Genomic DNA, 11,587 nt, shown 5'->3' with positions numbered 1-11,587 from the left:
TTCAGTTAATTGACTTCAAAGTTAGAGCACCATTTTTTTACTGTGAAAGTCCTTATGCAACTGATTAGACTATTTTCATATAATGTTCACAGGAATTACAATTCTGACACTGGTAGCAGAAATAGTCCCTAATGGAAGCAAAATGTTGTATGCACCCCTATTTTCTGTTCAAGTGTACCAGCTCATGTTGATACTGCAAGAAAAGTTCCATTTCCTTGCAGGATATAATAAAAATAATTCCACTTGGTAAGAATTGTTGGAGGTTATTCACTGCAGTGCTCCTTAAGATCATGCCTGGGAGAAAAACTACTTTAACCTTCCATGGTGAGGATATTGGTGGCCCAAATACCTACCAGAGACATTGATTTGAACCGTATGTCTTTGTGCAGTATTAGTGACTTTCTTCTCGTTATCAGAGGTATTAAATGTTTTTACTGTTAGCATGTTTGGAAGGTCCATCTTAAATGGACAAGGCCCACAGTTTTATTAAATGTTAGCATATTTATTTATATAACAGATGTACTTATCGAAGCATTAAATTACTGTCTTATTTCACAGAAAGAAGAATCAATAATGTCAGCACTAAACTGGAAGCCTTTTATCTATGGAGGTTTAGCTTCAATCACTGCAGAATGTGGTAAGCTTTTCCTTTAACTGTTTACATGACTTCCTTTACTCAGATAGTCCCTCTTAAAACAACCTTGGTTCCATGTTATCAGTAGTATATGACACAGTAGTATATGGTGGTCTACAGCCTAAGATTGTTTTTCTTCAATGCTGGTTGAAGAGTTGCTCAGAACTTTGTTACAGTGTCAGAATACTTCTGTCCCTAAACTCACATCCCCTGTGAGTCTTGTTTTTATACAAACTTTGCCTTGTATTCTATTTGGTGTTTGTTCTGTTCCTAGACAGTGGTCGTAAATATACACAGCCTTTGTTTTGCTAGACAAATTAAGTGCTTACTTGTAAAATTTTTCTCTTAGCTTTTTTGAGTAGCTATGTTGCAGTTTAAATTCCCCTTTCTTGAATGTGAGTGGCTGATTAGATTTGAACACTTAAATCCAGTTAGTGTGCAAGATAAAATTGCTATAGTGAGACAGTGCATCTGATGTTTTAGTGTGTAAAGACAAACCTAAAATACTAACATCCTTTTAAAGTCTTATCTGCAATGTATGTACATGAAAAGAAAGGAAACATGGATTTTCATAGTAGCATGGCATAGTCTGACATGTGGTGGGCTTGTGTGTGAAGTCTGTCTTCACACATAAAGTAGATGCAGTATACAATTACACTTAAAACTACTGTTTTGCTTTCCTTTCTTATCTTCTCTTATGAATCTTGTTCAAACTGGTGTTTGAAACCTCCTTTGACTTGACTGAACATGGCAAATCATGCCAAAAGCTTCATGAGGAAGACAAGCAATTCATAAAAGCCTTGCTTGTCTGGTAAACATTGTTAGAACAGGTGTAGTTAATCCTGACTCCTATTAGTGTTTAGGTGAGTATTGAATGTTGAGGCGATCCCGTTTCTAAAGATAAACTCTGGAGGAATATGCTTTCTACACCCTTTCATAAAGGGAGCAGGGAGTGTATGAACTTGACAATAGCAGTGTGCTACAGGAAAGCAGTATGGGTACTGCTGCTTTTTTTAGCTTCTGTGCTAGAATCTGTATAGCTTGTCCTGTGGAACTTACTTATTTGTCTTCAGTGAAATGCTTTTCAAAGGTGTTGGTAGAATACACATGCAAACTCTGTGCTTGATCGTGATTAGATTCCTATTCAGTGTGCCTCTTTACAACCAGGCAATACCATGTTGCCTGAAAACACAGTGAATGCAAAGCGTAAACATAGGGACTAGGTAGGGCCTCTGACAAGCTTTTAGAAGAAACAAGGTGACATAAAATGAACCACTTTAAAATAAATTCTTGGTAAGAGACTTTTTTCCCTGCTTTTTCTTATATCATTTTCTTTGCTGTCTTTGGTTAGGTAAGTACTTGATTAATTTTTCTCTCTGATTTTTTTCTTTAAGGTACTTTCCCCATTGATCTGACTAAAACACGTCTGCAGGTTCAAGGTCAAGTTAATGATGCCAAATATAAAGAGATCCGCTACCGTGGAATGGTGCATGCACTAGTCAGAATATGGAGAGAAGAAGGATTGAAAGCCTTATACTCTGGGTAAAATTAATGGACTTGCAGCAATGGCTTATGAACAGTATATTAATAAGCATAAGCCCATAGTGTGTGAATTCTTGGGTTTCTGATTTACAGGGTGTTTTGTTAGCCTCAGTTAATCTGGAAGTTGAAAGCCCAAGCTTAGATTGCTTCAGTCTTTGCACCCTGCAACAGCATTTCATGTTTAAAAAACCCAAACAAACTTACTTGAAAAAAAAAATAGCTAAGCATAAAGTTATTCTATGCAATGCTGCTGTGGTTGTTCCACCTCTCGGTTAGAAGAAAAATTGAATTAACCTTTGTGTGTAAATGGGCGTGCTTCTTTTCAAAACATGCAAGATGGTGGGGGAAAGATTACTTTTCAGACAAGCTTGCCAGCTATTTTGTAGATAACAAGTTGAGGCATGCTCTAATAGTAATCCTTTCACAGTTCATTCATGTTCTTGCAAGCTTTATTTTAAAAAACAAAAAGAACCGCAAAAACCAAAACAACCATGTTTTGTCTATAGTGAGTTTAAATTGATGATTTAAATGAACACACCTTTCTCTGGTAGATATCTTGTGTTCAGTCTCTCCTTATCTAAAAGGTGTTTGCTAATCAGTCTTTTGCAATTTTGAGCATAAATATTACCACTGTCTATTTTTACAGGATTGCACCTGCAATGCTTCGGCAGGCTTCATATGGAACTATAAAAATAGGCACTTACCAGAGCTTAAAAAGAATGTTTGTTGAGCATCCAGAAGGTGAGTGGGTTTGTTTTTTTTTTTTTTTCCTCATTTAATGGAGGACTGTTTTGCTTGAAGTTGGTTGTTTCCATTTGGTATCTTACTGTAGGGGTTTGAACAAGTCTACTGAGAAGATATTCCCTGTACCAATTACAACAAGTGAGTCAGCAAGGCAACCTTGTCAGAGTAGTTTTTAAGGCTTCTGTAATTGGCACTCTGGTTAAAGGAGGGGTGGCATCATCCTGTCCTGATGTATCTTAAGCTTTGTAAATCTGCAGCTGAACTTTTTCTTTCTTTATGGAATAGATGAAACCCTGATGATAAATGTTCTATGCGGCATTCTTTCGGGAGTAATTTCATCATCTATTGCCAACCCTACAGATGTCTTAAAGGTAATTCTGTGTTATGTAGAATTTGTCCTCAGTTTTTGTCCTTAGTATGGACCTCCTTCTGGTCCATAGTATTTATTTGGAAGTATGCACCCAGAAACTGATGGCTGGGGAGGTAGTTGGATGCATATAACTTTTTTCTGGGGGTGGCGAGGGAAAAATTTAACATGAGTCTTTTCTGTAACTTTCATGTTATAGTGTTTGTGTGAAAGCCACATGGCATATTTCATCTATACTTCTTGGTAACACTGTTATACGAAGATGTTTCTAGAGCTCAAAATAGGTGAAGATCAACTGAGAGGCAAAAGTTTAGTGAGTGCTACTTGTACTGTAGGATTCTGTAATCCTGTAGAGAGGCGTTGCAATCCAGTGTCCCATGGAAATAGTGTCCCAGCATCAGTCATTTAAAGTGAATTGTTGGAATTCTTTTAAGAATTCTTAATTCTTCTTTTTTTTAATACCTCTTTTAAGACTCTGTTAGCTTAATGATAGTCAGTGACCTCTTTTCCAGGTACTTAAAAGGGTTGGTGGTATTTAACTTGGAAAACTTGCATATGATTTACATGGCTGCCTCTAATGAAGAATTCAAGAAAACTCCTTCTGCTCTTCTACTGAAAACTTAATCCTTCATAGTGCTAATGTGGTTATGTAGAGACATTTCAAACGTAAGCTTCTATTTCAAGTGTGGCTTCAATTAGTATTTCCCCAAATCATGTCCGTGTACCGACTTGCTTGTCACTGAACTTGTATTTGGTAGTTACCATGGCAGGTTCCCAAGGACATTCTTAGAAATCCACAGGGCCAAAGACCGTGGTTCTCACTGGCTGAAACCTTAATCTTTTTAACTTTTCATTTTAACATGTTCCTGTGAGAACACTGTAAAGGACATCCTGCAGAACCCATCTGTCAGTCTAATCTAAATGGAGTAGTGTGCAAGCACAGAAATAGAAGTGACTTAATGCAGTTAAGAACTACACCACATACTTGTTCAAAATTAGCAGCTGCATTTGGATAGTTAAGGCACTTTAAAAAGATTGCATCATGGTTATGATAATGTCAGCTGTTAATTTGTATTCAAAGAGAAATTGACTTTACTTAAAAGATTGTAACTTAAAATGTTGATAAAACTGTATTAAACAATTATTGGTTGTATGTTTGAAAAGTATTTATTTTCTAATTTTATCTTTAAATGAATCTCAGATCAGAATGCAAGCCCAAGGTAGTGTGATTCAAGGAGGAATGATGGGCAACTTCATACAGATCTACCAAAAGGAAGGCACTAAAGGATTGTGGAAGGCAAGTTTTTTGAACTATATCCTACACTCAAAGTACACTTTCTTGATCAACTGAATTTCATGTACTCTAGAGTATTCTCAGCCAAAATATGGAGAAATAAGTATGTAGTCTGTCATGACTACTTCACTGCTGATATCTCAGTGCATTTTGACAAAGGGTTACTGCCAGTCTTATGTTCAATGATTAGCCACTTAAAAAAAGAGGAGGCAAATGGAGGCTTAAATTAGGGTGACTGTCTCTAGGACTAGTTCAACAACCCTTTGCAAGACACCTCTCAGTTTGTATGACCTGCTTTGTTTTAAAACATATACTAAAGAACATTTGGAAATGAAGGTATTAATGAATATCCCCTCTAGCTCAGGAATTCTTGTGCTCAGTCTTGTAGGTTGTCTTTTATGCCAATTACAGTGACTGTAATAACTGAAGACAAAGAATGGACAGTTGCTCTAACACAGATGGAAAATCGAAATGTTTTTCTATTAGTGTCCTTTGCTCTGCAGAGCCTTTTGATCTCCATTTTTCTGTTCATCTTCCTTACTTTGTCAGTTTTTCAGTTAGCAGCAAGGGGAGCCAGTATCACCTGGTGGTTGAGGTCTTAGCTGACTGTTGATGTAAGAATTCATATGTTAAGCAGAGAGGGAGTAGCATAAAGGAACTGAAATTACTTTTCAGTGTGGAAAAGTGATTTATCTGTTAACTTGCATCTGCATTTTTGGTGCATGTACATTGAAGATCTGTACTGTTTGCATTCACAATGTTGTTAACACATCCATGGTATGTATTTGTATTAAAAGCTAGGCATTTCTGGTGGTGCACAGAGGTTAATTTTAAACTTCAACTATATCCTTTCTTTTGCCAGGGAGTATCATTGACAGCACAAAGAGCTGCTGTTGTTGTTGGAGTGGAACTGCCAGTATATGACCTTACCAAGAAGCATATAATTATGTCTGGATTTATGGGAGATACAGTATATACTCACTTCCTGTAAGTTTGTATGACTAACTGTTTGCATAGCTCATTGGTGAGGTCTCATTACAGGGGATGAATCTTCTGATTTTTCTGCCATCAGTCTGGATGTAAATATACTTCTGATGTGTTTATACTATTTAATGCAATAGCATTTCAAATGGTAGCGCATAGCATGGAAGCTAATTTTCCTTAGGGTTTGGATTTGATTTTCTTTTGAATATGGATTTTTTTTTTGTGGATGATCTGAATCCTTCAGCTTCACAAACTGAGATTAGAGGAAAGTTCCAATCAAATGTTTGCTATTCGCAGAAGCACAAACATCTGTTCAGGTGTACAGAAACCGTACATAAGGGCTGTATATCAAATCTTGAAAATGATGCTTTATAGTAAATGAAAAGTAATTTTTCACATCTATTAGATGATGTAATTTTTAACTAAAACCATTAAGCACTCGTCATTACTCATATTTTCTGGGGAGAGGGAATTCTGGGGCATCTTGAAATGTGGTAGGTTGATTTTCATTACACCTCTCTTTTATTAGCGCAAGTTTTACTTGCGGGTTAGCTGGAGCCCTTGCATCCAACCCAATTGATGTTGTGAGAACACGCATGATGAATCAGAGAAGCCAACAATGTGGGGGACACTCAAACTACAAGGGCACTTTGGATTGCTTGTTACAGGTAAGTAGCTCATGTATCAACATGAGTAGAAACTTCTGCCATCAAGCAACGATTTTGGTGTAGAACTCAAATTGTTCTAAGTTTCCCTAGAAATTAATCCAGTTAACTTAGATAAGCTTTTTGCCCTAATGCTCAAAAGGACTACAATGCCAATAATGCACTTGGTGTGAAAAGGATCTACTGTCTTGACAGAAATGCAGGAAAAATGTTAGTATGTAGTGCAAGCAGTTCCTTTGAGTGCTTGGATGAGGAGACCAAGTCTTTCAGCAGCACTGGCACCTACTTAACTGCATACAATGTTAGGATATTGATAGGAAATGATCATTTCATAGGTCAGTTCTTGAAAAGCAACATCTTCTGAGGCAGATGGTTTTCTGATGCTTACTGCATAACAGAGAGCCTAGTACAGCCAGATGCAATGTCAGTCCCTGATTTTTATTATCTTGGCTTGGTTTCTTAAATCCCCAAATTGGGTATGAGGTGAGAGCATGATGGCCTTTTATATGGAGAAGAGTGGATAGGAAACTATTAGTGTCCCAGCTGGTGACTGAACAGTCCAGTTTGCATAACAGTCCAAGCCACACTGTCCAGTGCAATTTTGTGAAGTCCATAAAGCAAACAAAAATTTCAAAGGAGTGCCTAACATGAGCTGCAGGTTTACATGCGGTGCTCTGCAAGGGTGGGGTTTTTTTTGTGGTGGTGGGCGAAGTCCAGGAATGCAATTTGGATGAATCTGGGTTGGGTAGTGAATGACATAAACTGCATCTTTACCTTCCAGGTAATACTGCAGGCATCTGTAATGTTGGCTTTATCTAGTGAAATGTTTCCTTGTTCCACAGAATCATAGACTCTTTTGGTTGAAAGGGACCTTTAAAGGTCCCTTAGTCCAATCCCCCTGCAATGAGTAGGGAGATTTTCAACTAGATCAGGTTGCTCAGGGCCCTGTCCAACCTGACCTTGAGTCCTTCCAGGGATGGGGCATCTACCACCTCTCTGGGCAACCTGTGCCAGTGTTTCACCACCCTCACTGTCAAAAATGTCTTCCTTATACCTAGTCTAAATCTGCCCTCTTTTAGTTTAGAACCATTACTCCTTGTCCTATTGCAACAGGCCCTGATAAAAAGTCTGTCCCCATCTTCCTTATAAGCCCCCTGTAAGTACTGGAAGGCTGCAGTAAGGTCTCCCCGGAGCCTTCTCTTCTCCAGGCTGAACAACCCCAACTCTCTCAGCCTATCCTCACAGCAGAGGTGTTCCATCCCTTGGATCATTTTTGTCCCTGTCTGGACCCTCTCCAACAGGTCCATGTCTTTCCTGTGCTGAGGGCTCCAGAGCTCATACAATACCTTTAAACCAAAGTTACAGCATTAAGCCATCCCCTTGTCTGAAACAGCATCTTAGCTAACAAGGTTCTGTTTGGATTTCTCACTAATAAAGAATTACATAAGTGTGTTCTTGCTGTGGTTGTTTTTTTTTTCCAGACATGGAAGAATGAAGGCTTTCTTGCTCTATATAAAGGATTTTGGCCAAACTGGTTAAGACTTGGTCCTTGGAATATCATTGTATCCTTTTCAAAAGTGTGCAAAACTATTAAGCTAGCCATACAACAGCAAGTATCGACAGTTTCACAGAATACTCAGTGTGGAAGGTGTCATGTCAGTACAAATATTCCCTTTTTATGAACGGAAAACAGTGTAGTTGACCATTTTCTTAGTCAGCTGCTGCTGGTTAGATTGAATTTGTGATTCACACAGAGTGAATATTAGAATGTGATCTTGCAAAAGTTCTGTTCCTCCAATTTCATAGCTGGCTATTTTCTTAGTTTGAAGCCTAGTTTTAAATAAAATTGACCAGATGAGTTAATGGGGGCTATTTCCAACGGTTTCCCCAGTTCTGGCAGTTAGCCATGAAATTTGTTTATCTTAGTCTCACAACTTTGTTTTTGTTTCAAGAGCCAGCTCGTCAGAGCCCTGGGAAGTGGGTTGGTAGTAACGTTTTTTACCATGAGCAAAACCTACTTTAGCCCATCAAAGCTGAGTGAGTAAAGATTGAAAGGGCTTTCACAGTATCGTCTTGCCTCCTCAGTCCTGTGTTTAAGATCCTGAGGAACAGGGATGGGAAAGTAAGTGGCATCACTAGCCTTAAAGCAAGTTTCACTGTTCTGCCTAGTACTGCATAACAAAATGGCCAACCAGCAGCATTGCATAGGATGAGTGGGACAAAGTTTCACACAGATGCAGCTGGCCTTTAGTAGTGATGTGACCATTTTGCACTATGGGAACAGGAAACAGTTTTCCTTAATCAGCTCTTCCAGTTCTTTCTGACATACGAACAGCTGAAGAAGTTAGACTTCTGACATGCTGAACTGTATACTGAATTCTGTTAATGTACTGTTTGAGTTTAGACCAGCTTGTAAGCTGTCTTGAGTATTTGCTCTTTATTGTCTGAGATGCTGGCCAAAGGAAGAGGTCACTAAAGACTCTTGTGAAATGAGAACAACCTGGAAGTGATTTCAAGGCAAGCTGGCTCCTGTAACAATGGCTTCCTCTCATGATTCAGTGGATGATGTGCACTATGTTCTAGACTGAACCAAAGGTGGTGGAATACCTTCTGTCAACTGTTTTAAGTGTTCTTGGATGTGAAGATCTGTAATGCAACTTTATGCTGTTGAGACTCAGATGCATAGGGGTTTTATAAGAGGAAAAAAATGATCTTTCTGTAAAGGAAGATGGGTAGTACCAAGGAACTGGACTCTTCCTCTTTTCCGAAGTGTATACAACTTGACCGTAATACTTAATACTTTCTAATTAACTGGAATTGTCACAAGAAACCTTTGCAGGCTTTCAGTTCAGCAAAACACCTGCTGCAATATGAAAGCTGCTTCTGGTTTTAAGAGCTTTCCTGTGTTCCAGGTCCTGAGATGTCTGTGTAACTTGCTGGGAGTAATCTGGCATTATTTCAAAGTGTAGTTGCCTCAGTTGTCAGTTTTGCGTAGCTTGAGGAGTTTTTCCAGTCATTCTTGATTATTCAGCATAAGTGATTCTTCAACATATTTGTATGTAAATTGCAATTAGGAATTAAGTTCAAATGAGTCTGTGGTCATCTGCCTGTCTTGCAGAGAAACTTTCCATGCTTCTTCCGTTGTTGTGAAGAACTACTTGTAATGGTTACCGGCCGTTACGTATCATCTGAAAGATGCAAATTTCATGCTGAGCAGTTCAGCCTGTGTCATGTAGGTGCCTATGTGAAAAGAACCAAACCCCTCCAAAGGTAAGTCTACTATAAAGACTGCATTCCTTCTTTAGAAAGATACCCAAACCCGGAAATACTGAGTACTTTCATACAGCAAACAGGCCCAAGTTGCTGTTACATGCAAGTAAACACTGTGTGTAGAACTCAACCACAGCTTCCTTAAAGCCTTACCTTTTTGCTTAAATGTATATCAAAACTTCAGGGTCATTAACAACTAAACTGTTATGTCAAGGTTCTTAAAAATGCTGCTGTTGAATTCCAAGGAAGGAAACATGTGAGATGCGAGTTGTACAGTTGGTCCTTCTGTGTTTCACAGAGTGTAGCAAAGCAGGATGCATAATTTTGCATTTTTGTGGCATTGTGTTAATCTCTTAAACATAATCATACATTCCACTTAAATTTCATTGATTTCAGAATTACTATAATCACTCAAAATTACTAATTTTGAATTCACAATGCACAAGGCACTTTGTTTCCTAAGGTACAATGTTTTTCCATGTACATGGGTATGCTTATGTGCAGTGTTTTTTTCCTTACAGGAAAAAAATCTATGCTTTAATAGAAATATTTGTAAATATTTTTGTACACCATGTAAACTAAGTGTATGTTTTTCATTTTTAAGCTTATTAAAAGTTTTAAAATCATTATGGAAGGACTCTGAACTGCTTTCAGTTTCTAAGTTTCAAATGGGGGTGGGGATGGGTGGGTTTTCAAATACTTCAAGGGGATTAATGAAGGAAGGGTGTTGCTGGCTTTGAAGTGTATGATGTTGTTGGTTACTTAACTACAGCAACTTTAGTCTGCCTTGGCTAAAATCTTATGCTCTTGTAACTTATGGGCTGAATAACATGTATTAACTGTATGTTCTCACTGTTCTTTGGCATATCTTTAACTGCAAAACCATTTCCCACTCTGTTAACAAAACTGCTTGGTCTGGAACAGATGAGTCAGCTCAATTGTGTGTAGCAGCAAAATGTGTTGATTACACTTCTAGCCAGAGTGGGTTTCTGGAGTTTGTGTGTGGTAGCGCAAGTCTGACAGATGCAGCTCTGAGGGGATGAAGAATCTACCAGCTGAGAGTAACAGGATGGGCAGTGAGCTGCACCAGTTACTCTGGCGAAGCTGGAGCGGGACAGATGCACAAGACACACTTGACATTAACAGCTAAGCACTAAAGGCATCAAAACAGTGAAATGGGAGTTCAGGTGACTGCTGCAGTGAATAGTTCAAGCCATTTTCAAGCTCTTCAATTCAGACATGCCTTAGTTAGGACTTGGTTTCATGTGTAATGACAAAAGATTTAAGTTTACAAAAACTAACAGACTGAAGATGATGAAGGATGCTTTATAGAATCATAGAATAGTTTGGGTTGGAAGGGACCTGTAAAGGTCATCTAGTCCAACCCCCCTGCAGTGAGCAGGGACATCTTCAACTAGATCAGGTTGCTCCGAGGCACATCCACCCTGACCTTCAATGTTGCCAGGGATGGGGCATCTACCATCTCTTGGGGCAGCCTGTGCTAGGGGTTCACCACCTTCCTTGTCAAAAATTTCTTCCTTATATCTAGTCTACACCTACCCTCTTTTAGTTTAAAACCATTACCACTTGTCCTATCGCAATGGGCCCACCTTTCTTACAAGCCCCCTGTAAGTACTGCAAGAATGCAATAAGGTCTCCCCAGAGTCTTCTCTTGAGGCTGAACAACCCCAACGCTGTCAGCCTGTCCTCACAGGAGAATGTTTCACCCCTCTGAGCATTTTTGTGGTCCTCCTCTGGACCTGGTCCAACAGGTCCGTGTCTTTCCTGTGCTGAGGGCTCCAGAGCTGGATGCAGGACTCCAGGTGGGGTCTCCCCAGAGCAGAGGGGCAGAATCACCTCCCTCGACCTGCTGGCCACGCTTCTTCGGATGCAGGCCAGGATGTGGTTGGCCTTCTGGGCTGAGAATGTACATTGCCAGCTCATGTCCAGCTTTTCACCCACCAGTACCCCCAAGTCCTTTTTGGCAGGGCTGCTCTCAATGCCTTCATTCCCCAGCCTGTACTGATACCAGGGGTTGCCCTGACCCAGGGCAGGACCCTGCACTTGGCTTTGTTGAACCTTATGAG

General features: G+C 39.3%; 1 protein-coding gene across 1 annotated transcript; it reads left to right on the top strand.

Annotated features, from left to right (window-relative positions):
• The first annotated feature begins 563 nt into the window (after positions 1–563).
• On the top strand, positions 564–8,586 carry LOC104615557 (kidney mitochondrial carrier protein 1). Its single transcript, XM_010284906.1, has 9 exons — positions 564–637; positions 2,029–2,176; positions 2,823–2,917; positions 3,206–3,291; positions 4,489–4,584; positions 5,444–5,568; positions 6,095–6,233; positions 7,712–7,792; positions 8,545–8,586. Exons 1-9 carry the CDS (start codon positions 574–576, stop codon positions 8,584–8,586), a joined length of 876 nt encoding a protein of 291 aa, XP_010283208.1. The 5' UTR covers positions 564–573.
• Positions 8,587–11,587: the final 3,001 nt, after the last annotated feature.

Source organism: Phaethon lepturus, unplaced genomic scaffold (assembly GCF_000687285.1).
Source record: "Phaethon lepturus isolate BGI_N335 unplaced genomic scaffold, ASM68728v1 scaffold9774, whole genome shotgun sequence".
NCBI lineage: Eukaryota > Metazoa > Chordata > Aves > Phaethontiformes > Phaethontidae > Phaethon > Phaethon lepturus.
The sequence above is the reverse complement of the archived record's forward strand: the minus strand, read 5'-3'. Positions and strand labels throughout refer to the sequence as shown.